Below are 22,756 nucleotides of genomic sequence, written 5' to 3'. Positions count from 1 at the left end.
GGAGAGGAGACAGTCATGACAACTTTTTACCAGTTGTAGGTAGGCTATTTAGATTTGTCATTATGGAAAAATATATTTCCAACCCTCTTTCCATAAAACATATTAATGCGCTAGAACTGATGCGCATCAAGAAATAAGGTGACAATGCACAGGGAAAGGACAAGACGTAGAGCGCCTTATACGAATCCTCACTTCTTGGGTCTGGAGTGCTGCGCGGGTGGAAATTGTAAATGGACGTTATGGAACTCCCTTGTGTGCTTCTGATATGGGGAAAAGGCTACAATGAAACTGACATTGAATGTGGAGAGGGATACATCCAGGGGTGCAAATTTCACTAGGGATGGGGCCACATTCTGAAATGGCGTTTTTGTCCCTCCCAGTTTTATCATTGGAATGTGATACAAAACAAGGCAAAGGTGTGCTTTAGGGCCATTGCGAATGCCTCCGAGCAGTCTGACGTGTTTATCCGACTGGATAAAATATGTATGTCCCCCCCACTTCTAAAACCAAAGTTGCGCCCCTGGATACATCTGTTGGCCATTAAGTAACCTATTAATTTCTATTGAGGCTACTGTGGCCTACCATTTGATACAATACATTTGTTGTAGAGTTGTGTTACTATGCAATTATTAATGGCCATGTTTAGTCAATGAAATTGGAAGTTATCAATTGTGATCATGGTCACAGTTCTATCGCATTTGCATCAGCTGTTGTTAGAATGCATTAAATTGAAGGTAACAGTCAGATTAGGCTACAGGTAAAAAAAATAAAAAATAACCCTGACTGTTGATGATAAGCATAGGCCTATTCAGGTAATATCCATATAATTAATATATTATTTAAATTATTTGTGATTTAAATTACGACCCCATCCTCAGTGGCCTATTCTAGCAGGCTATTGGGCAACATACAGTGGGGCAAAAAAGTATTTAGTCAGCCACCAATTGTGCAAGTTCTCCCACTTAAAAAGATGAGAGAGGACTGTAATTTTCATCATAGGTACACTTCAACTATGACAAACAAAATGAGAAAAAAATCCAGAAAATCACATTGTAAGATTTTTTATGAATTTATTGGCAAATTATGGTGGAAAATTAGTCTGTACATTTGAATTGAAAAAACTGCTAAATTGTTCATTTTACATCGTGCCTAGGCTACTGTAGGCTATCAAGGGCTATAGGCTACCTGGATCTAGCAAACCAAACCATGGCAAAATTGAATTACAACCATAAACCCGGATTGTAGTAGGCCTAGCCTATGCCTATTGAAATGACAAATCAATCTAGCTAATTGGCCATTTATAATGGTATGTAGTCTTAACATCAGCCATACAATAATGGCACAATGGCCAGAAAATAGCCTAACATTCTTTTGAAGGTTATCCGAGTGTTTCTTGCACAGAGAGCTCGAGATCCTTTGTCCAACTTTCATCCCTCAAACTCTCCTGTTGGATTTAGCTATAGTTATGCACATGCGCATAAGGGATTTATTTACAATGAAAGTTAAATCGACATCCATTGATGGAAAACGATGTGACGAGTATAAAATAAGGGAGAATTATATTTTCTATTGCAACATATACAAATTATTTTATTAGTCACCTTAGTTGGCAATAATTATAATTTGGATGGAAAACCGAATTTGTCATCTGTCGTCGTTACGTCGATATTCTTTCTTAATTTGCACGATAACGTTATGGAAAAACTCTTCTCTTGCTGGTTCTAGGATTCAGGCTTTGTGTGAGGGTTTTGAGTAGTCATTGGAATATACATTTTGGTTCGACCTGGCAACCCTGTTCTCTGAACTTCAGACATCCGGAAGTGAATAAGTGATCTCATCGCAAAACCCAGTTGCTAAACTGCAAGTGTGGTTTGAGGTCGGCGTTCCATAGTAAACAGCCGCACAAACATGACATCAACAAGGACTGAAGGAGCCAGACAAAAAAGCAATTTCGTAGTTGACATCAACTAGCTAGTGATACCGGTCTTAAGCGTTCTCTTTTCACCAATCATAGCTAGAGATGTTCTACTAGCAATTAGCTAAAAAAATGCAGGTATGTTCTGTATTATATTTTGCACTGCCCAGGACGAGCAATCTAATTGGGTAGCTACTATACAGTAGTAATTGAGCTGTTAACGTTAGCAAGTTATGCTAATTTAGCTAACTGGCTAGTTAGTTGCTAGCTAACGTTAATCAAGTTCAACGTAACTGTTTAACCATCGAAAAGGCGTTTACTAGTTACGTTAGCTAGCTAAAAGTTAGTAGAATTTGTATGACTTTGACATTTGCCCAAATTGAAGCCCGAAATAAATTGTTACTTTGTTTTGTTTAAGCTAACTAACAATACATAGCCCGCTAGCTAAGTTAACTAAGCCTGCTAACTAGCTAGCGAACTAGCTAGCGCCAACAGCGTATATTCGACTATCTAGCTTGTAATAATCCTCCCTCAGCTTCAAGAGAAGCCGACAGGGGACATGAAGCGGATGAGTTGTGCCACCATCAACAATTTGTCATACAAAGTATTTTCCCTTTGCCTCTTGTTCATTTATTGGAGAGAAGCTAAAGGTCTCATCATACAGTCAACACACATGAACCAGCTAGCTCTGTGTGAATAATAACAACACTCCGTTGAGTGTTGGACGCTAAAGAATCACCATGGCTGTGGCCAACACCACCAAAACATCATGGCGATTACGTGAGTCGAGTCTCCATTTCACTCACCCTTTCAAGACCTTAATTCAGGCCCACAATTTTATTAGTTTCATTGACCCAGCGATTAATCATGGTGTGTTGTGCATCATTTTCTGTTCCAGAGGAGATTGTAGCCCACTCCAGTAATGTGGTGTGTCTGGCACTGGGGAAGAACTCAGGCCGTCTGCTAGCCACTGGGGGAGAGGACTGCCGAGTCAACATCTGGGCAGTCAGCAAACCCAACTGCATCATGGTACAGACTAGTGAGACCATTAGGGAATAAGTGTGTGTGTGTGTACAGTTTGATCTCTGCTTATTTCTGGTGAATGCTGCCTGTCACTAAAACTCTTTATTTCCACCTCTCTCTCCCTCTCTCCCTATCTCTTTCTCAGAGTCTGACAGGACATAATAACCCAGTGGAGTGTGTAAAGTTTAATAACTCTGAGGAGCAGGTGGTGGCTGGCTCACAGTCCGGATCACTGCGCGTATGGGACCTGGAGGCTGCAAAGAGTGAGACTGCATTTCTCCTATATTGTGTGTGTGTGTGTGTGTGTGTGTTATGCCCCTGAAAACAGGGGAGAAATAATCACGAGAGTGATACGTTGTTGTATTCTCAATTCAACGTTTAGTTCAATCATTTCACAAAAGTAACACATTACAAAACAACAGAAAACCCATTATACAAATAACACAGCAAAATATCTTATTGACAACGTACATGTTCATTCACAATCGACATAAAATGGCAGCTACTCTCAGTACGATGCTATTCTTCACTTCAACCGAGCAGGGCTAATATTACTCTCTTCAAACTTAACTCTAACTTCCTCAAGACGTTACTAAGACACACCTTAAACACTCTTGACATGTTAGTGAGTTATAACATTTAAATTGCTATTTTTATCATCAATAAAGTACCTGAAAACAGGGGAGAAATAATCACGAGAGTGATACGGTGTTGTATTCTCAATTCAACGTTTAGTTCAATGAGAAAAGACCGCGATTTTCCCCAGGAATATGGGTGGAGACCAGAGCAATCGATCTCCGGCTCATAGATTAAGATCATTTCGTAGATGACAGATGAACACTTTTAGGCACCACAAAATAAAGTAATCGATATAACGTTTACACATTACTCTCACAATTCGTACCCTTTGACAGATTTTAACTTTAACACAATTATATGAATGTTATCAATCTCTATCAACTAATACTGAATTCATCTTCTTAACCTTAGATGTTTTAAGATCCTCCCATACTATGAACTTACTAATACTTTTTAATGTATAACAGGCTATGAATATTTCCTTTAACCTGTTACATGTGTGTGGAGAGGTTAGGCGTGTGGGATGTGGAGATGTTTCTACTAGAGTCAACTAGACCTAGGCTACCAGTTGTTCAGAGAATGTCATATCAATATTTTTTGCTATTTTTATCCCAGTCCTAAGAACTCTAATGGGACACAAGGCCAATATCTGCAGCTTGGACTTCCACCCATTTGGGGAATACCTGGCATCTGGTTCCATGGACACCAACATCAAGGTGTGTATGTGTGCTGCGTTAGTGAGTGTTGTTAAGAGCTCTACTATGTAGGTTACCGGTCAAAAGTTTGGACACACCTGCTCATTCCATGGTTTTTCTTTCTTTTTACTATTTTCTACATTGAAGAATAATAGTGAAGACATCAAAACTATGAAATAACACACATGGAATCATGTAGTAACCAAAAAAAGTGTTAAACAAATATATTTGATACAAAATACATTTTATATTTGAGATTCTTCAAAGTAGCAGCTTGACAGCTTTGCACACACATAATTAGTGCTGATTTAGATTCTACAATGTAGAAAATAGTGAAATAAAGTAAAATTCCTTGAATGAGTAGTGTCCAAAGTTTTGGACTGGTACTGTATGTGGATTGTTATGTGATATCTGTGCTTAAAATGAGTTTTTTTTTCTTTCAGCTGTGGGATGTACGGAGAAAGGGCTGTGTGTTCAGGTACAAGGTAAGACTTGCACTTGTGTATAATTCATGCCCAACTAAAGAGCACCAAGGTTAATTATCGACTAAAGATTTGTGGTTAGGAAGCCCCCCCCCCTCCTTCACTCTCTGTGAGCGGCCTGCTGGCTGGTCAGTGGCTGATTGTTTTGTTAGCCGTGGGAGTGGGTCTGCTAATCAGCACTAATACTGTGTCTATGTCTGGCAGCAGGACTAAGCCAGGGATTACAGTGAGACGGCAAACACTGTCTTGTCTGGCCTGGGGGGGAGGGGCTGGGGACTGACCGTCTGGATAGGAGTAGGGGGGCCCATGTGTGTTTATCAATTTCATATGGCATAATGTGTGTGTTTGTGCAGGGACACACTCAGGCAGTGAGGTGCCTGGCCTTCAGTCCAGATGGGAAATGGTTGGCCTCTGCTAGTGATGACAGCACCATCAAGGCATGAACCCACCTACACATTGTCAGAAGCTTACTTTCACATGTTTCTCATCTCACATGACTGTGGTCAGTTTGTAAACCAGGGCTCTCCAACCCAGATCCTGGAGAGCTACCGTCCTGTAGGTTTTTGCTCGAACCCTAATCTAGCGCAACTGATTCTAATAATTAGCTGGTTGATAAGCTGAGTCAGGTTAGTTACAACTGGGTCTTGAGCAAAAACCTACAGGAGGGTAGCTCTCCAGGAACAGGGTTGCAGAGCCCTATTGTATACTCTCAAACGTATGTTCAGAGGATTAATGAGTTAGACAGCTAACTTGCCTAAGTATTCTGAAATAACTTTTTGGGAAAATAAGCTTGAAATGGGCATGGCCTAATTGACTCAAGAACCAAAAACACAAATCTAAGTGTAACTTTCTTAATGAACCAGAAAACCAATAGTTACTTCTGGTTGTTTATCAAAGTCAGCTGGCTAACTCATCGATCCTGTTTGGTAGTTATACACCTTTGCATATAAGTTCTCCTTCTATAGGCACAGATCTGATATCAGCTTACCTGATTCTTAAGGGCAACGTCATAATATTCCTAGCTGTGCCAGTCAGGAACTCATATTGCCCTCTGACCTTTGACCTGTGTGTCCTAGCTGTGGGACCTGACTGCAGGGAAGATGATCACAGAGTTTACAGCACACACCGGAGCCATCAACATCATCCAGTTCCACCCCAACGAGTATCTGCTAGCGTCAGGCAGCTCTGACCGGTATGGTATCCACACACACACTCGGGGGGGGGGGGTGAAATATTGTAAATAAATACGAATGAGGTAACTGAACATTTGCTTACGGTGGCTTCAACTCCATTACTAAAGCGGAATGCCTTTGTGTATGTCTGTTCCCTACAGGACCATCAAACTGTGGGATCTGGAAAAGTTCAAGATGATTGGCTCTTCAGAGGGAGAGATGGGACCAGTCAGGTGATGGCTACCGTCACTATTAAGAAGTGTGGTTGGTGGGACACCACGATATTAGAAGTTCAGATGCAACTAACACACTATACTGTATATAAACTATCCCTACACCCCCCCATTTCTCTCTCCAGGTGTCTGGCCTTTAACCTGGATGGCTGCTGTCTGTATAGTGGAGCTGTGGACTCTCTCCGTGTGTATGGCTGGGAGCCCAACCGCTGCTTTGATGTGGTGCCAGTGGGCTGGGGCAAGGTGGCAGACCTGGCTATCTGCAACCACCAGCTGGTGTGTGAGAATGGCATTGCTTTTTAAATGTTTTACATTTGAGTAATTTAGCGGACACTTAACCAGAACGACGTAGTCGGTACATTCATCTTAAGATGGCTCGGTGAGACAACCACATTTCAGTCCTTTGTAAGTACATTTTTCCTCCGCAAAGTCAGTGCTAGTAGGAAAAGACAAGTGCGAGAGTTGGTGTTTATTTATAATTTTTAAAAAATTGGTGGGGAGGGGGGTTACTCTTTTAATGTTACTATTACTATGTAACTACTGTGTTACTGCAACCGTGCGTGTGTGTGAGCCATAGGGATCTTATTAAATGACTATTAGGGATTCTTTATGTGAATCTGTGGTGTCAGCATGATGAATTTACATTTATTACTGTCACTGGTACTGTTAGTTTTACCCAACCCCTTGTGTTTTTTGCTCTACTGTCCCCCCCCATCTCTCTCTCCAAGATTGGCGTGTCGTACAATCTGACTAATGTTTCGTCCTACGTGGTGGATTTGACGCGGGTGAAGAAGTCTGGCTCTGTGATCCAAGGCGTAATCCAGGACGACCAGCCACTCACAGAGCCCTCCCCGAAAGGATCCACGCTGCGACGCAACTACGACCGACCCCTGACCACCTGCAGCACACAGAGGTACTGCCCACTTCCAAACGCCGCTATTCTACTTTCTATGGAGCGAACCCTAACGTGAGATGGGCACACTAAACTCGGATTTAGTGTTTGTGCCCTATATGCTACGGAATCTGTTTTCAACAAAACCACTTATGAGTTGATTTAAAATTGTAGCGGTTCAAATCATGTGGTCGTCTGTAGCTTAGTTGGTAAGGCATGGTGCTTGCAATGCCAGGTGGCTTCCATGCCCAGGGACCACTCATATATAACATGTATGCACGTTGCTAAATGGCATATGTTATAGCAAATACTGCATCAAAACAGCATCCGTTAGTTTCCGTTGTGGCAATAAGCAGACTAATTGGGGGTGTGCTCCTCCAGGGTAAAGCAGAGTTCTGAGTCAGACCGCCGCAGCCCCGAGGGGGAGAGGAGGAGCCCCAGTAGCGAAGACGAGAAGGAGTCCTCCGCCGAGATCCGTAACCCCGAGGACTACAAAGAGATCTTCCAGCCAAAGAGCGCCATCTGTAGGCTGATAGTACACCTTACGTTTAATTGCTATCTAATTCAGTGTTCACGCGAACAGCAGAATGCATGTATTACTACATTAACATCTAGCAGTGTCTTAATCATTCTTGAATTTCATTCCTTGTTTCCCCCTTCCAGCTCGCACCCCCCCAAAGAGTGAGCCCTTCCCTGCCCCCTTGGAAGATGGTGAGTCCCTTCTACCAAGCCGTTAGTATGAGCAGTATTACATTTGTGTTTGTGGTTAAACTATCACATTGATCTGTTGTGTATAAGATGTGTTGCTGTCCTGAGTTTCATATTCAAGTTGTTTTGTTGCATTTTAATATTTATATATTTATTTAGAAGTAAAGAATGGGAGATGGATAAAGAAGTGAAGGGCGCAGCCGGTCGAGCTGGGGCTCCAAACCCCATCGTCAAGGTGCATGTGGGGTCCGCTTCACCAGACTCCGGCACTCATATTCAAGTTCTCTCTCTCCCTCTTTTCTCTTTTTGTCAGAGAGTTTTGTGGTGAGGGCTAACCAGGGGCTGGTGGAGTTCATGACTCCTATGACTGACAGACAGCAGGTTTGTACTCTACACCTGTACTGTTGTATGTGTGACTGATTTGTGTTTTTTGTCATGCTTGTGTGTATGTGGGATTGTCTGTCAGTGTGAGATTCTCTGTAAATAAGTTAGATTTGTTTCTAGTATGTGTGTGTGTCACTGCAGCCCGGCCTGTTGTTAAACCTTCCTGTGGCATCGTCCACTCCGGTCCTGAGGGTGGAGCCTACCATGGTCGCCACGGCGCCCCGTCCCATCCCAGTGGTAACCACACGACCTCCGACCTCTAACCACCCCCCCGCACCCCACCCAGCCCCTCCACCGGTCGTTGCTATGGCGAAGGCCAAACCCCAGCCCAGCGTCATCCTCTCCACCAGGAATGAACCAATAGGACTCAACGTGGGAGATTTCCTGCCTGTGAGTGTGTATATACATGCATAACACACACGTTTGTTTCATTTACCATGGAGAAATTTCACTCAGACATCACAATTTGTATGGTTAAATTCTAATGTATTTATGAATAATTAAAACAAATCTCATCACATCTTTTCTTATCTTAGTTCTAATAGTACTAAGTCATTTATTATTTCAACAGTCCATTCACAGTAGAGGCCCTCATTCTTCACTCACCCAAGTCTTTCTCCTCTGATCAGTGACATCAGAGAGCCAGCAGGAGCAGTCTGCCTTGGGTCTCTCTCACACTGTAAAAGTAAACCCTGCACTCCACCTCTGTGCCAGTTGGCCAGGAAGAGTTGCTCCACCTCTGTGCCAGTTGGCCAGGCAGAGTTGCTCCACCTCTGTGTGCCAGTTGGCCAGGCAGAGTTGCTCCAGCTCATGCAGTTGCTGGCTGTGCCAGCGGATAATTGCTATGTTTCTGAGCTCATACTGCTTGGGTTCCCAGAGATTCAGGCTTGCCACCTGCACAATGCTCCTCAAACTACTTACTGTGTGAGGAGTGTACCCAGGAAGATAGTGATGCTCCTGTCATCTGGTATAGACTGGTCAAATTGCTGGTGCTAGAAGCTGATTTTTGAGAAAAATCTACCAGTCTTACATAGCAGATGCTGGTTGCACGTGTTGTCTTTTGAATTTTGAATGTATTTATTTAACTATTACAAGTCAATTAGGAACAAATTGCCACCAAAACAAACAAGTTGCCACCAAAACCAAAGATTGCTATACATTAAAATGTATTCTTATGGTTTAGAATCGCCATGGAACGGTTTCAAAGCAGCAGATTTGTTTGTGAGGTCATGAAATTAAAATATTGTTTGCCATCTAGAATTGTCATGTCATTGGAATTTAGTATATAAGTTAAATGTTTTTATTACACTCGTATAGCCTTCAATACATAACTGAAATCGATAAGCATGCAATGTATTAATACAATACAATACACATACAAGTAGCCAGAATAATTACTGAAGCAAAGTCAGGAAGTCGGCATGGGAACTGAAGCAGCTACTTTTGGTAGCACCGAGTGGTGGGAGGCAGAATCACTGTCACAGGGATGGAGCAGCATGACGGTCACGGTCAGCGGGGGAATATTGGGTCAGGAGACGGGTCGGGAATGATTCAGGAGAGCACCTTGCCGTCCTCACAGCTATCCTTTTGCTTAGCCACTTGACTTTGTAGGTAGAAAGGCCGCTAGCTAGCTACTCCTTCACTGCCAACAAGTAGCACCCACTTGGATGATGCTGCCGGCGCCAGTAGATTAGTGGAATAGTATAGTTCTCCTATTATTAGCCTCTGACATCTCCACTGTCTTTAACTTCAGACTTTGTCTCTACCACAAGCCCCATAAGATAAACTGGGCATAGAATGAAATGGGACACAAATAGTAATTTAATGCATATCAGTCACGGATCAACATGTAAAATCAGCTCAACATTAAACCTACCATAGTGGTACAGTTTTCAAATTCACTCAAATGCTCCAATCACCTAATTACATTGTGTACGCATAAAACAATTACAAAAACAAGATGGTCAGCTTCTTAAATATTTTTTAAACACATGCGCATAGAAATGGAATTGACCCCTAAATGTATGTAGGTTTAGGGTGTGATCGAACAGGGGTGTGTATTTACCAGGTTATATATGTTTGCGTATCTCTGTCCTAGCCTGCTCGCAACAACCGGCCCAGTGTGCTGGGTGATGACGAGGCTCTGGCCCAGATCAGAAAGGGCCATGACACCATGTGTGTGATGCTCACCAGCCGACACAAGAACCTGGACACCATCAGAGCTGTGTGGGGCAGCGGGGACGTTAAGGTATGGCGCTTAACAGACCGCGCTGACATCACTTGAAATAAATGACCTGTTAAACTCGGACAACATCCTGGACTGATTAGCTGTTTGTGGCCATGAAGTATGGAGAGACGTTACTGGCTGCCTCTTCAGTGTTTGTTTGTGGTTGCTGCTCTTGTCTTCAGACCTCCTTGGACTCGGCCGTGTCGATGAAGGATCTCTCTATCGTCGTGGACATCCTCAACATCGTTAACCTCAAACCGTGAGTGGATGTTGAAACACGTGCGCACAACAAGACTACAGATCTTATTTAGCGAAGGAGGCCACACATATACTTTCACTGGTCACTCTTGGCGTTGGTGTGAGTACCATGACCTGTTCCCCCCCAGGTCTCTATGGAAACTGGACCTGTGTACCTCTATCCTGCCCCAGATTGAAGAGCTGCTGCAAAGCAAGTATGAGAGGTGAGACAGCAGAGATGAAAGTGATAACAAATCCATGTTTGGGTATAAATGTGTTGACCCATCGTCTCTCCCCGTGTGGTCAGTTACGTGCAGACGGGTTGCACCTCTCTGAAGCTGATCCTGAAGCGTTTCTGGCCTCTCATCTCAGACACGCTGACAGCGCCCCCCTCTGTTGGAGTGGATATAACACGGGAGGAACGGTGAGTTTAGGCCCCATTTTGGAAACCTAAACCGGCTTGAACTTTTAACCATCTATCTGAAGTGTGCATTAATGCAATGGTCACTAATCCTGTTCCTGGAGAGTGACACTATGCAGCCCATCACTAAAGAACATTGTTCTTAAGGGTTCTAGCTCCGTAATTCATCCAATATTGCTTGCAGAAAGACTCCGATACAGTGAGGCAGGCCATTTCCATTGCATACTGTGAGTTAATGTTTTTTTTTGTGTTTGAGCTCAGCCACCAGAAGTGCAAGGCATGCTACAAGCAGCTGAAGAACCTCAGCAACGTGGTGAAGAACAAGGCCGACCAGGTGGGACGCCACGGCAGCGCCTTCAAAGAGCTGCAGCTGCTTATGGCCCCACTGGACTACTGACAGTCGACTATGCAACTGGAGACGCACAGACCCCAAATGGCTGAGCACTGCTGTGAGGACTCAAGTCTGACTGACGGCTGCATTCTCTCATCCACCCGAGTGGTAAATCCAGGGACAATCACAGATTCACACTGCTTGTGGATGGACTGAAGCAATGGAGTCAGGGTGGGATATGAGTCCATGTTAGAGATCACTGTGTAGGTGTGTTTTCAGGGCGTAGCTCTATTTAAACACGGGGCACTTATGATTCCTTAATCTGTATTTGTCTGTGTATGAGTAATTATGTCCTCTGTAACCTTGACTGGCCGAGCACACACACTTTAATTCCACAGACCTGACTAGGGTCAATCCGATCGTAGGTTATAGGCATTGCGGCTTTTAAAGGTAATGTTCACAAGGAAATCCTACACAGTAAAAGCTGCACATTTCGGCTCAATCAGAAATCGCCTTTAAAAGCCTATAACCTATGATCGGATTGAAACCCGGCCTAATTTACGATGTGATTTCTATTTAAATTTTCTACATTCTGTACCTGAGATGTCAACTCTAGATGCACTCTTTGAAAGTAGTTAACACTAAAATAACATGTTTTTCAAATAAAGAATGGAGTCTAGTTGTAGGCATGTTTCTGGAATTGAAAGGAACAACACTTGTTAAGATGTGTGTAATTCCACTCCAACAGAGAGCAGCACTGTTCTGGTTGGGAAGGTGCTACAGATATCCAAAATTATAAGGACAAGGCCATGTTTAAGGTTTCTTGTAGAATCAGTTGCAATTTTGAGCACATGGCCATCTCCATTTTTATCCGGAAAGAGGCAAGATCAGATGCATGTGAACAACGGTTTCCAGGTTAGTATTAAGAGAAATGTCACATGTCCTTATCAGTACACCTGTAACAATCTCAGTATGAAACAACTATTTGATCAAATAAGCCATTACATCTTTTTGTTAACCAAATTGGACTCCATACAAAGAAGATTCTGCGAGAACTGTCCAGCTTTAAACTTCCTCTTGAAAGATGTAATAGTAGAATGCACAAGGTGCAATTTCAAAATTGAAGAGGAATGACGCACTTCCCATGTTAGTCATTGCAGACATTTCTCCAGGGCAATTAATTCTTGCTGGGGAACTCGAACCAGTGACCTTTCAGTTGCTGGGTTACCTGCCACATACTTTAGCTGACATTTCTGAATAGCTCTAAAGTAACTTTATTTAGGTTTTTAAGCCCATAGATTGTTGTAATTTTGTCATGAATACACAGACATGGCAAAATGTATAGAATTGCAAGACAATACACTTTAAAACCAACATTTTCTTTGCACCCCATGACTATGTAGCAATGCACGAAAGAAGCTTTAAACCTGCAAAATTCTCAAAGCCAACAAGAGGGTTGTGAAGTGCTTGTGCCCATAGACATGGTGACTGCTTGGGATGTTCCCCAATGCTGGAAGGGGGAGGGGCCCTAGTGGAAAAGTTCAGGAACTCCTGCTCTATGCAACGCTATGGCTGCAACCATCCTGAACCAGTTGGTCAAAGAGCATTGTCTCTGAGTAGGTGTAGTACAACATGGCGATGAAAGATATGCAGCTTTCTAGTGGTTATATATTTCAACAAACATCTGTTAGAGTCCTGTGCTCTCAGAGCTCTATAGAAACAGCATAAGAAGACTGTTGAGTTCCATTTGGTATCGAGTGTTTATTAAAAAGGGTGTACAAAAACAAGACTGTAGAAACCTACGGCAGCTACAACAAAGACAAAAGCAAGCAAAGATACCCATCGACAACCAACATGATGCAGCGTGTCCTCAATGTTCCTTGGACATGAAGGGAACATTGGTTTAACATTGAAGAAGCACAGCCGATATGTATTGATCGATCAGCTGATCAAAATGTATTAAGCATTCCTATTTACACTGGATGCATTTTGAAAAACAGTTCACAAGCTTAATCACTCCAGCAGGGGCAGCAATTTCTGTAGCTACATATTTGTCTGCTCCGTGAGGCGATCCGTTGTCATTTGCTGCTTGTGGTCAGCCATAGGGAGTAGGATAAGGCTGTCCTGGATGCAGATCTAGGGTCAGTTTTGTGTTGTGTCCCTATTGAATAATCTGATCCTAGAAATGTGCCTCTGGGCAACTCCAACCGGCAGCATCCAATAACAGGAATGGCATTTCCTGTCTGTCAGGGAGTTTGAGTCGGTCTAGCTTTATTCGCTCGGTACAAGAAACACGACAACATGAACGTTTCCATGCAGTGCTGAGGCAGCTCTGTATTGCCCTGGAGAAATCTAAAACACAAACGGCTACACAGGAAGTTAACCTCTCTCTGCACTCACATCTCTATTGCTTGCGTCTTATTGGGTACTCAGGGTACTCCACAGTAACATATCTGTGGAGTACCCTGATTGCATGAGGGGGAGAAAGTGTAGAAGGAGACCAGGATGGAATCCTTGTAAAAAAAACAAAAAAAACAACCAAAGGAGATTTAAGGGATTAAAAACCATCTCAAAACACACATTATGCATATTATCATAATCCGTAACTGGAGCATTGTTATAAAACACATCAAGAAGGTAACAGCCTTGTTTAAAGTGCATTTTTACCCAGAAATACTGTGATTAGAAGGGCTATACTGTTAGTGGATGATGGGACTAGTTAGCACTAGGGGTGTGGGTGTGGCATTATTTTGAGGAAATCCATTGGCCAATGGGAGAATAGATCACAGCTCAGTTTAAGAGTCAAAGGGGTAGGAGTGAAAGGTGGGGTGGAGTTGTTCTGGGCTGTGAGGGGTAAAGGGTTTCTTTATGAGAGAGTTGTTTTTAGGACACGGGCCTGTGTTACTCTCAGGTGCTCCTCCCATTTGGCCCCTAGTCAGGTGTGGAAGTCTGGTGTGTTGTGTTCCTTCAGGGGTATAGACGAGGGCACGTAGTTAAGATATGGGGGGGCTGTACAACAGTCCTGGCTAAAATGAACACCTATCGATTCCTTTCAGCTATCAGTGGTAATGAAGAAATTGAGAACTGGAGGCCATTTTAGAGCATTGGGACTGAGTCTCGGTACGCAGCATGAGGCGGCCATCCATGAGGGTCAAAGTTCATATCCCCCTCTTTACCCCTCTGCTCTTCAAATTAAAATGTCACCTTTCAATCGGTCAGATCTGATAATTTGCCTAGTCCAGTTGCTCTCACCCATTGGCTGAGTGAGATCAGCAGAAGGAGACAGGGCTGATAGTGGATAGGTTGTTCCCAAAGCAGAGACTTTCTATTGGTGGGTCAAGGTGCTGGTTAACACCCTCCTGTTCAGATGGCCCAATGGCTGACTGGATCAGGGTCCGGTTTCATTCTGAATCCATTGGAGCCTTCAGACAGACAGTTTCAGTCGTCCTGTAGGGGCAGAGTAATAGGTTTAGGAAACTGAATAGTGGGGAGTGGTGTCCCTGTGTTAATAACGGCTCACTACAACCCAGCCAGAGAGCAGCACAGATGGGGGAAAGGAAGAGGATGTATCCACAGATTCCACACACCAAATCCATATAGACAAAAACATATAAACACCCTCACATCATACAATATACAGATCACATAGATAAGAATTGCATTCAGACAGCCAGACAGACCGTCAGTCACAGACAGCCAGAAGTCAGAGTCACAGACGTGTACGGACACCTTCACCCACACACACATGGATCTGCAGATAGAGAAACAAAGCTTGCAGTCTCTCACATAGACAGAGGGGCAAGAGTCACACAAACAGTTTCCTGGGGTTAGAGGTGGGGTGTGTTAGATAGGTGGGCATTAACCAGGTGACATGGGTGGGCACTGGGCACTGGGCACCATGCCATGCTGAGCATTTACTTTTCATGCCAAGCGACCAATCAGCATAAACCCCACCTACCTGCCCACCGTCCCCCACCAATGGGATGGCTCTGCCTAACAGCCTGTCTGCAAACCAACCAATCAGACCAGAGGATCAGGACACAGGAGTGAACGGATTCAGAGTTCACTTTGTTTATTTTGTATCATCCCAATAATGATGGCATAAGGTGGTGTGTGTACATGTTAGTGTTGTATATCGATGGGTCCCAGAGTTCTTGGTGACATAGGACATTTCAAGAGAGGCATGTATGTATGTATGTATGTATGTATGTATGTATACACACATTTACCTGTAGAGAGCTGGGACTGAGACCTCCGTCGTGTGGTGGGGGTTTTGGAGGAGGCAGAGAGGGTGGAGCCGGCACTGCTGGCCCGAGAGATGGGGAGGGGCACGGGAGTCACCGGGGGAGAGTCCAGCTGCAGAAATGTCAAAGTTCAATTATAGAAATATCAATACCAAAGTTCAAGATCCACATTCAGCTAAGGATCCTGTCTGTCTAACTGGATTACGATTGTTTCTGTGCTTCGGTTTCGCCCTCATCAGACTGAAACTTAAGTCGATCTTAGATTGATTGTCTGGGGCCAAGTTAACCTCCCATTTCATGTCAGAAAGTCATGACTATGATGCTTTTAGGGAAAGAGGATCATTTACATGTGAGCTTGACCAGTTCCAGTCCCCTTGCTTAGTGGGTTCGGGGTACTCCCTGGGATCATTTGTATGTAGAAGGACTGAAGCTCAGTTCTGGTGACATTTTAATGAAAATAAAATTATGCTGACACCTGACATTACCATGTTCTGACCACTAGATGGTGTCAGAACAATCTGAGATGGTGGGTGTCATGGCTTGCTGAAACGCTCTATTCAGGTGTAAACACTTCTCGAACCCAGACTGGATGCATCTATTATGCATTTGAGTGCAGGCTCTGTCTGGCATTAACTCGGGGAGTTTTCATCTGATGAAAGCAGTGTGTTTGAATGGCAATCTGTTGAAATGATCTCCTAAATTAACAAAGTGCATAACTAATCATAACTAAGGGGTCATCAGGAATGGTCCATAATAGAGACCATTTTCATCACCTTTCCTGAATGTGTAAAATCTCTGCACCATTTAGTGGTTAGAACCTGGTAATATGAAGATGTAGAATGGGACATAAACCTAAAAACTTAAATATACTTGATACTGTATACTCATTGTTGGGTTGGGATTGGGCGTTGGGTGGCTTTTGGCCATTTCTTTGGATTCCTCATACTCATTGTTAGAAAAAGAGTTTGGTCTAAATCGGATGTTAGGTACTATATTTAATGAATATTATAAGAATCCTAAAGATGTATACGGCCAATTTGGGTGCAATCAGTTACCTTCATTTTTCAGATTTCAATTGATATTTCAACAAAATAATGTTGCAGAAATGCTACTCTTATCTGTTTCTAACAGAAACAATTTCAGAACAATCAGATGGTGGGTGTCATGACTTGATCAAATAAAATCAAACTATCCAGAGGGTTTTGGAGATAACCTTTTCAAACATCCTGAGCCTACTAGATCTTCTTTGCAAGACAGTGGGTTTCCCGACCTGGATCATTAAGGGCAGAGGGACAGAATGAAAGCTGATGCCCCAGATTTGGCTCAGTGATCTGGGGAAGGTTTGACGTAAGGCCTGGGCTGACCTAGCACGTGTGTGAGATTTCATGTGTGAGTGCGTCCCTCACTCTCTCCAGGGTGCGTGTGTGTGTGTGTGTAGGTTACCTCCACGCTGTCGTGGGTGGGCGAGGAGGAGGTGGAGGAATTCTCCCACTGTCTCCTGGTGGCATTGCCCAGCTCGATGGTCCGTACCCGCTGGGCAAACTTCAGAGAGCACACCGACTCACTCATGTTACTGACCAGGGGAGACACCTAGAGAAAATACCTTCTGATATTAGCCTGAAGTCCAACATTGATGGCTTCAAGCATTGATCATTTTATCATAGGCTAATATCCAATTTAATTTGAAACCCCTTACCACCCACCCCTCTCCCTCCTCTACCCCTCTCTCACCTGCACCATCATCAGGGTCTTGCTGTCCCCACTCAGTGAGTCAGACAGCAGGTAGGTGAGCCGGGAGTTCCTGAAGGGCACGTGGGAGTGTCGGCTCCGTAGCGCATTGATGACATCACCAAGGGCCGACAGGGACTTGTTGATGCACTGGGCCTCTCGCAGACGGCTGCCCTCTGCCCCAGATTTAGCAATCCGCTCTGAGCCAGCCAGGTCAACCAGGTTCAGCTTACCTAGTAGAGGGTGTACAGAGATAAAATCCCAAATTAGTGTGTGTGTCTGTCTGCCTGCCTGTGTACCTTGTCCGGTACAGGAATTGTGTGTGTACCTTGCGTGCGGTGCCCGGTGGAGGAGTTGACGCCTGCTACGGTGATGATGAGGAGGGCATGAGAGCGGGAGCTGTGTTCGTTCAGATTGGTGCAGGCTGTGGCCCTGTTCATGTGACCCAGCTCAAACACCTACACAGAGGGCACAGGCCAGGTCAAAGGGTCAAAGGTCATTGGAAGTGAATAACTGCTCCTTCATCCGCACAGGCACATGGCAGAACACACACAGGACCAGATTTCAATCATTAACACACAAACTAATCTGTAGACTAGAGACAAATCCAGGCTTTGGCACATTCCACTTGTTCAGGGAACACAAGAGCTCTCACAGACATTTCAGGATGAGAAAACAAGAGCTCGGTCTCAGGCCTGAAGAACCGTGGGAGCCATCTTATTAACTGACACATGATTGTAAACAACGCCCAAGTTCATCTTACTCTAAACCTCTATTTAATTGGAAAACAGTACTGAAGGAAATGTATTGTTTTAGGGTTTCGTTAAGGAATACCATTTGGCACTTTGTGATTGGTAAGTAACACCATATAAACAAAATGTGATTCATTGATTGCAGATCAGAGCACAAAGCTACCTCACTAACCCAACGTCCTGTGGCAGGCATAGTATAAGTGGCAGTAGTAGAATGGTGGCCTCACCCTGTTGATGTCCTCAGGGCTCTGGACAGTGAACTCCGTGAGGCCTGGCACATAGAGCTGACCGCTACCGTCCGGGTTCATCTTGATGTCCAGCTTCTCACCCTGGATGTCCCCCAAAAGGTTCCTACAGGAAACAGCAACACATGGTCACAAAGATGGTTCCCACTCAAATAAAAAGGACGGTCTTAAAATGATACCCATACGGCACTACTTTAGGTGTATGGTGTCATTTCCTATGATATCCCCCAACAACATTCGGCAGACAGAGAGATAGATGGATAACTAGATAGATCATTTTTGTTAATTTGAGCTATGTATCCATCAAGATAATCTGTAGCCAACTCTCCAACTAAGTGGGGCCAAAACGGCTTCTCTCATGTGTTGTGACATTCCACCCCTCCAATTCTCTTCTCGTGGCGAGTTCTGCTGTCACGCTTTGGCAGAAAGGACACACAGATGTTCAGAGATGACAAAACAGAGAGATGGTGAGATAGACGGAGGAAGGAGATAGAGGGAGAAAAAGAGGGAGGAAGGGAATAGAGGGAGGGTGGAGAGGAGCTCGTGTTCAACAGATGAACCGAGGACGTTAAATATAATCCACTCTTATATAACTGCTGGCCCCATGCACTCAAATTGCTTACACAGATGCACACAGGAACTGTGTCAAAGACAGCTTAGGTCTAAATCACAATGAAATAACGTATCAGCCTTGATCAACAAAAAAAAAGCCTTCTCATAAAGGTACGTATTGTAACTACGTGACCCCTTTGCTTCCCCTCTGTCATTGGGTAACCTTTTGAGGCAAGGCCGCACCTGCACTCAAATCCAAACCTACTCACCCTGTCTGACCTTATACTGATGTGTGCGCGTGTGTGTCCTCTCACCGTAGGGTCTCGTTGTAGATCTCCACCATGCTAACAGTGATCTTGAAGTCCCAGTCGGGCGCTTTCTCAGTCACCTCAGAGAACAGCAGTCTGAGAGCCCTTTGGTTAATGCCCGGGTCCTTGGCCACACCCTAAAGAAAAAAGGACAGACAAGACATTTGCTATTAACAACCACTACAACACATCTCTTCATTTATCTCTTGTGGTATGAGAGAGAAGGAGAGAGAGTGAAAGTAAGTGTGTGTGTATTAGCAGTGAATACCTCCATGGTGTAGGTCTTTCCTGAGCCCGTCTGTCCGTAGGCGAAGATGCACACGTTAAAGCCATCAATACAAGACGTCACCAGGGACTGGACCTCCTGGAACACCTGGTTAGCCAATCAGAGAGGGACCGTTAGGATGACAGGCGTTGTGATTGGTGACAGTAAACCATTAGAATATATAGAGACAGCAACATCCTTTTAGTACATCTCAACTTAAAAAAAGGGGCTTCCTCTCATGTCATTTCCTTCATCTGTGCTGATGAGAAATGTCTTATGTTGCTTTTACCTGTGGTTACGTTTTCAGATGAGTAAAGACGAAGGCAAGGAAGCCACTTCAGACTATTGAGATGTACTCCAAATCATGATGTTTTACTGACCTCTTCCTGTGTGGCCTGAGGGTGGAACACCTTGTCCAGTTCAAAGGTCATCAGTTTGACCTTGTTGGAAAGATAGAGAAGGGCATCGTCGTCTGGGTCAAAGCTGACCATGTTTTCGGCAGAATCATGCTCCCCCCGGCACACTGGCCGCACCCGACAGAACACCCTGATGTTACCTGGGAAGTGAAGGCAGAGGAGAGAGGCATTACAATACTGTTTAGGGACAACACATTAAAAGATCCACTGCTTTTGAACAGAATTGATCTGTTATATACTCAGATGCACCTGTGGAATCAAATCAAGCTTTGTCACATGCACCGAATACAACCTTACTGTGAAATGCTTACTTACAAGCCCTTAACCAACAGTGCAGATCAAGAAGAGTTAAGACATTTTCTACCAAATAAACTAAAGTACTTTTTTTTTTTTAAAGTAACACTAAAATAACAATAACGAGACTATATACAGGGGGTACCGGTACAGAGTCAATGTGCTGGGGTACAGTCTGGGGTTAGTCGAGGTAATTTGTACATGTAGGTAGAGGTAAACTGCCTATGCATAGATAATAAACAGTGAGTAGCACCAGTGTAAAATCAAATGGGTGGGGGTGTCAATGTAAATAGTTTGGGTGGCCATTTGATTAATTGTTCAGCAGTCTTATGGCTTGGGGGTAGAAGCTGTTAAGCCTTTTGGTCCGAGACTTGGTGCTCCAGTACCGCTTGCCGTGCGGTAGAGAGAACAGTCTATGACTTGGGTGATGGGAGTCTAACAATTTTTTGGTCTTTCCTCTGACACTGCCTAGAGTATATAGGTCCTGGTTGGCAGGAAGCTTGGCCCCAGTTATGTAGTGGGCCTACCCACTACCTTCTGTAGAGCCTTACGGTCAGATGCCGAGCAGTTGCCATGCCAGGCAGTGATGCAACCGGTCAGGATGCTCTCGATGGTGCAGCTGTAGAACCCTTTGAGGATCTGAGTACCCATGTCACATCTTTTCAGTCTCCTGAGGGGGAATAGGTTTTGTCATGTTCTCTTCACGACTGTCTTGGTGTGCTTGGACCATGTTAGTTTGTTGGTGATGTGGATGCCAAGGAACTTGAAGCTCTCGACTGCTCCACTACAGCCCCGTCGATGAGAATGGAGGCGTGCTCGGTGCTCCTTTTCCTGTAGTCCACAATCATCTCCTTTGTCTTGATCACATTGAGGGAGAGGTTGTTGTCCTTGCATCACATGGCCAGGTCTCTGACCTCCTCCCTATAGGCTGTATCGTCGTTGTCAGTGATCAGGCCTACCACTGTTGTGTCATCGGCAAACTTAATGATGGTGATGGAGTCATGCCTGGCCGCGCAGTCATGAGCGAACAGGGAGTACAGGAGGGGACTGAGCATGCACCTGAGTGACCCCCGTGTTGAGGATCAGTGTGGCGGATGTGTTGTTACCTACCTTTACCACCTGGGGGAGGCCCGTTAGGAATTCCAGGATCCAGTTGCAGAGGGAGGTGTTTAGTCCCAGGGTCCTTAGCACAGTGATGAGCTTTGAGGGCACTATTGTGATGAACGCTGAACTGTAGTCAATGAATAGCATTCTCACATAGGTGTACCTTTTGTCCAGGTGGGAAAGGGCAGTGTGGAGTGCAATAGAGATTGCATCATCTGTGGATCTGTTGGGGCGGTATGCGCAAATTGGTGTGGGTCTAGGGTTTCTGGGATAATGGTGTTGATGTGAGCCATGACCAGCCTTTCAAAGCACTTCATGGCTACAGATGTGAGTGCTACGGGTCAGTAGCCATTTAGGCAGGTTACCTTAGTGTTCTTTGGCACAGGGACTATGGTGGTTTGCTTGAAACATGTAGGTATTACAGACTCAGTCAAGAAAAGGTTGAAAATGTCAGTGAACACACTTGTCAGTTGGTCAGCGCATGCTCGGAGTACCCGTCATGGTAATCCGTCTGGCCCAGCAGCTTTGTGAATGTTGACCTGTTTAAAGGTCTTGCTCACATCGGCTACGGAGAGCGTGATCACAGTCGTCCAGAACAGCTGGTGCTCTCATGTATGCTTCAGTGTTACTTTCCTTGAAGCGAGCATAAAAAGGCATTTAGCTCATCTGGTAGGCTCGCGTCACTGGGCAGCTCGTGGCTGGGTTTCCCTTTGTAGTCCGCAGTCTTCAAGCCTTGCCATATCCGAGGAGCCTCACAACCGATGTAGTAGGATTCAATCTTCATCCTGTATTGACGCTTTGCCTATTTGATGGTTCGTCTGAGAGCGTAGCGGGATTTCTAATAAGTGTCCGGATTGGTGTCCTGTTAATTGAAAGCGGCAGCTCTAGCCTTTAGCTCGATGTGGATGTTGCCTGTAATCCATGGCTTCTGGTTGGGATATGTACGTACGGTCACTGTAGGGAGCGTCAATGCACTTACTGATAAAGCCGATGACTGAGATGGTATACACCTCAACGCCATTGGATGAATCTCGGAACACATTTCAGTCTGTGCTAGCAAAACTAGCGAATCTACTGGATGTACACACTATACACTAGCTAGTATTAACGGCTGATATCACACACACACACACACACACACACACCTCTCAGAATGCACGGTACCTTTGATGCGCACCAACTCGTTGTGACACTTCTTCCTCAGGTTCATCTCTCTCTTGTACTTCCTCAGCAGCTCTTGGTTGGCACTGCTCACCTCGCCTATCACCTGGCAGATCTCCTGCTTGGCCTCGGTGATGGCCTTCTCCAGCATGAAGGGGAAGTCCTGAACCTGTCTCTTCAGACAGTTGTAGTCACAGGTGAGAGTACGCAGGGCTGGCTGCAGGGTCAAAAGGTTCATACGCACCCCTGGGGACAGGGAGGGACACGCACGCATTTTGTTACATCAGTGAATAATGACAAAAAACAGAGCACACAAACATTCCTGGGTAATATTCATTAGGAAGGACAGCAAAATTGAATAAAACCTGAAGTGAAAAATGTTTCACAG

General features: G+C 44.5%; 2 protein-coding genes across 15 annotated transcripts in view; one reads left to right on the top strand and one right to left on the bottom strand.

Moving 5' to 3' along the window:
- Window positions 1-1,754: 1,754 nt before the first annotated feature.
- On the top strand, window positions 1,755-11,978 carry LOC112248972 (katanin p80 WD40 repeat-containing subunit B1-like). Of its 2 annotated transcripts, none has more exons than XM_042320860.1 (20): window positions 1,755-2,053; window positions 2,560-2,695; window positions 2,814-2,944; window positions 3,084-3,201; window positions 4,133-4,233; window positions 4,656-4,697; window positions 5,048-5,131; window positions 5,771-5,886; window positions 6,028-6,099; window positions 6,225-6,375; window positions 6,828-7,012; window positions 7,373-7,515; window positions 7,655-7,702; window positions 8,013-8,080; window positions 8,204-8,473; window positions 10,182-10,331; window positions 10,493-10,569; window positions 10,697-10,771; window positions 10,855-10,971; window positions 11,230-11,978. In XM_042320860.1, the coding sequence occupies exons 2-20, from the start codon at window positions 2,656-2,658 to the stop codon at window positions 11,363-11,365; spliced, it is 2,124 nt and encodes a 707-aa protein (XP_042176794.1). In that variant the 5' UTR covers window positions 1,755-2,053; window positions 2,560-2,655; the 3' UTR covers window positions 11,366-11,978. The 2 variants fall into 2 exon arrangements, with proteins under 2 accessions (XP_042176794.1, XP_042176795.1); XM_042320861.1 differs by having other exon boundaries at window positions 1,764-2,053; window positions 8,225-8,473.
- A 1,062-nt stretch (window positions 11,979-13,040) lies between these two features.
- Window positions 13,041-22,756, bottom strand: part of LOC112248971 (kinesin-like protein KIFC3) — a 67,942-nt gene continuing 58,226 nt past the window's right edge. For 11 of the 13 annotated variants that reach the window (XM_024418463.2, XM_024418466.2, XM_024418457.2 and 8 more), the window contains 11 exons: window positions 22,372-22,614; window positions 19,774-19,949; window positions 19,397-19,501; window positions 19,135-19,265; window positions 18,251-18,374; window positions 17,600-17,729; window positions 17,275-17,504; window positions 16,987-17,133; window positions 15,529-15,655; window positions 15,258-15,304; window positions 14,603-14,746 (listed from right to left, as the gene is read on the bottom strand). In XM_024418463.2, coding sequence (XP_024274231.1) covers window positions 14,738-14,746; window positions 15,258-15,304; window positions 15,529-15,655; window positions 16,987-17,133; window positions 17,275-17,504; window positions 17,600-17,729; window positions 18,251-18,374; window positions 19,135-19,265; window positions 19,397-19,501; window positions 19,774-19,949; window positions 22,372-22,614 — 1,469 coding nt within the window. In that variant the 3' untranslated portion in view covers window positions 14,603-14,737. Of the gene's footprint in view, window positions 14,747-15,257; window positions 15,305-15,522; window positions 15,656-16,986; window positions 17,134-17,274; window positions 17,505-17,599; window positions 17,730-18,250; window positions 18,375-19,134; window positions 19,266-19,396; window positions 19,502-19,773; window positions 19,950-22,371; window positions 22,615-22,756 lie in introns of all 13 variants that reach the window. The other 2 variants (XM_024418458.2, XM_024418460.2) reach the window with 2 other exon arrangements.

This window comes from Oncorhynchus tshawytscha, linkage group LG04 (genome assembly GCF_018296145.1).
Source record: "Oncorhynchus tshawytscha isolate Ot180627B linkage group LG04, Otsh_v2.0, whole genome shotgun sequence".
In the NCBI taxonomy this organism is placed as follows: domain Eukaryota; kingdom Metazoa; phylum Chordata; class Actinopteri; order Salmoniformes; family Salmonidae; genus Oncorhynchus; species Oncorhynchus tshawytscha.
Note: the sequence above shows the minus strand (reverse complement) of the source record. Positions and strands in the feature narration are given on the sequence as shown.

What these genes read in the sequence shown, in the direction of transcription:
- LOC112248972 (XM_042320860.1), top strand. Translation starts at nt 2,656, where the DNA reads ATGGCTGTGGCCAACACCACCAAAACATCATGGCGATTAC. An exon ending in GTGATGACAGCACCATCAAG is followed by an intron (nt 5,132 to 5,770) that starts GCATGAACCCAC and finishes TGTGTGTCCTAG; the next exon opens with CTGTGGGACCTGACTGCAGG. An exon ending in GATATAACACGGGAGGAACG is followed by an intron (nt 10,972 to 11,229) that starts GTGAGTTTAGGC and finishes GTTTGAGCTCAG; the next exon opens with CCACCAGAAGTGCAAGGCAT.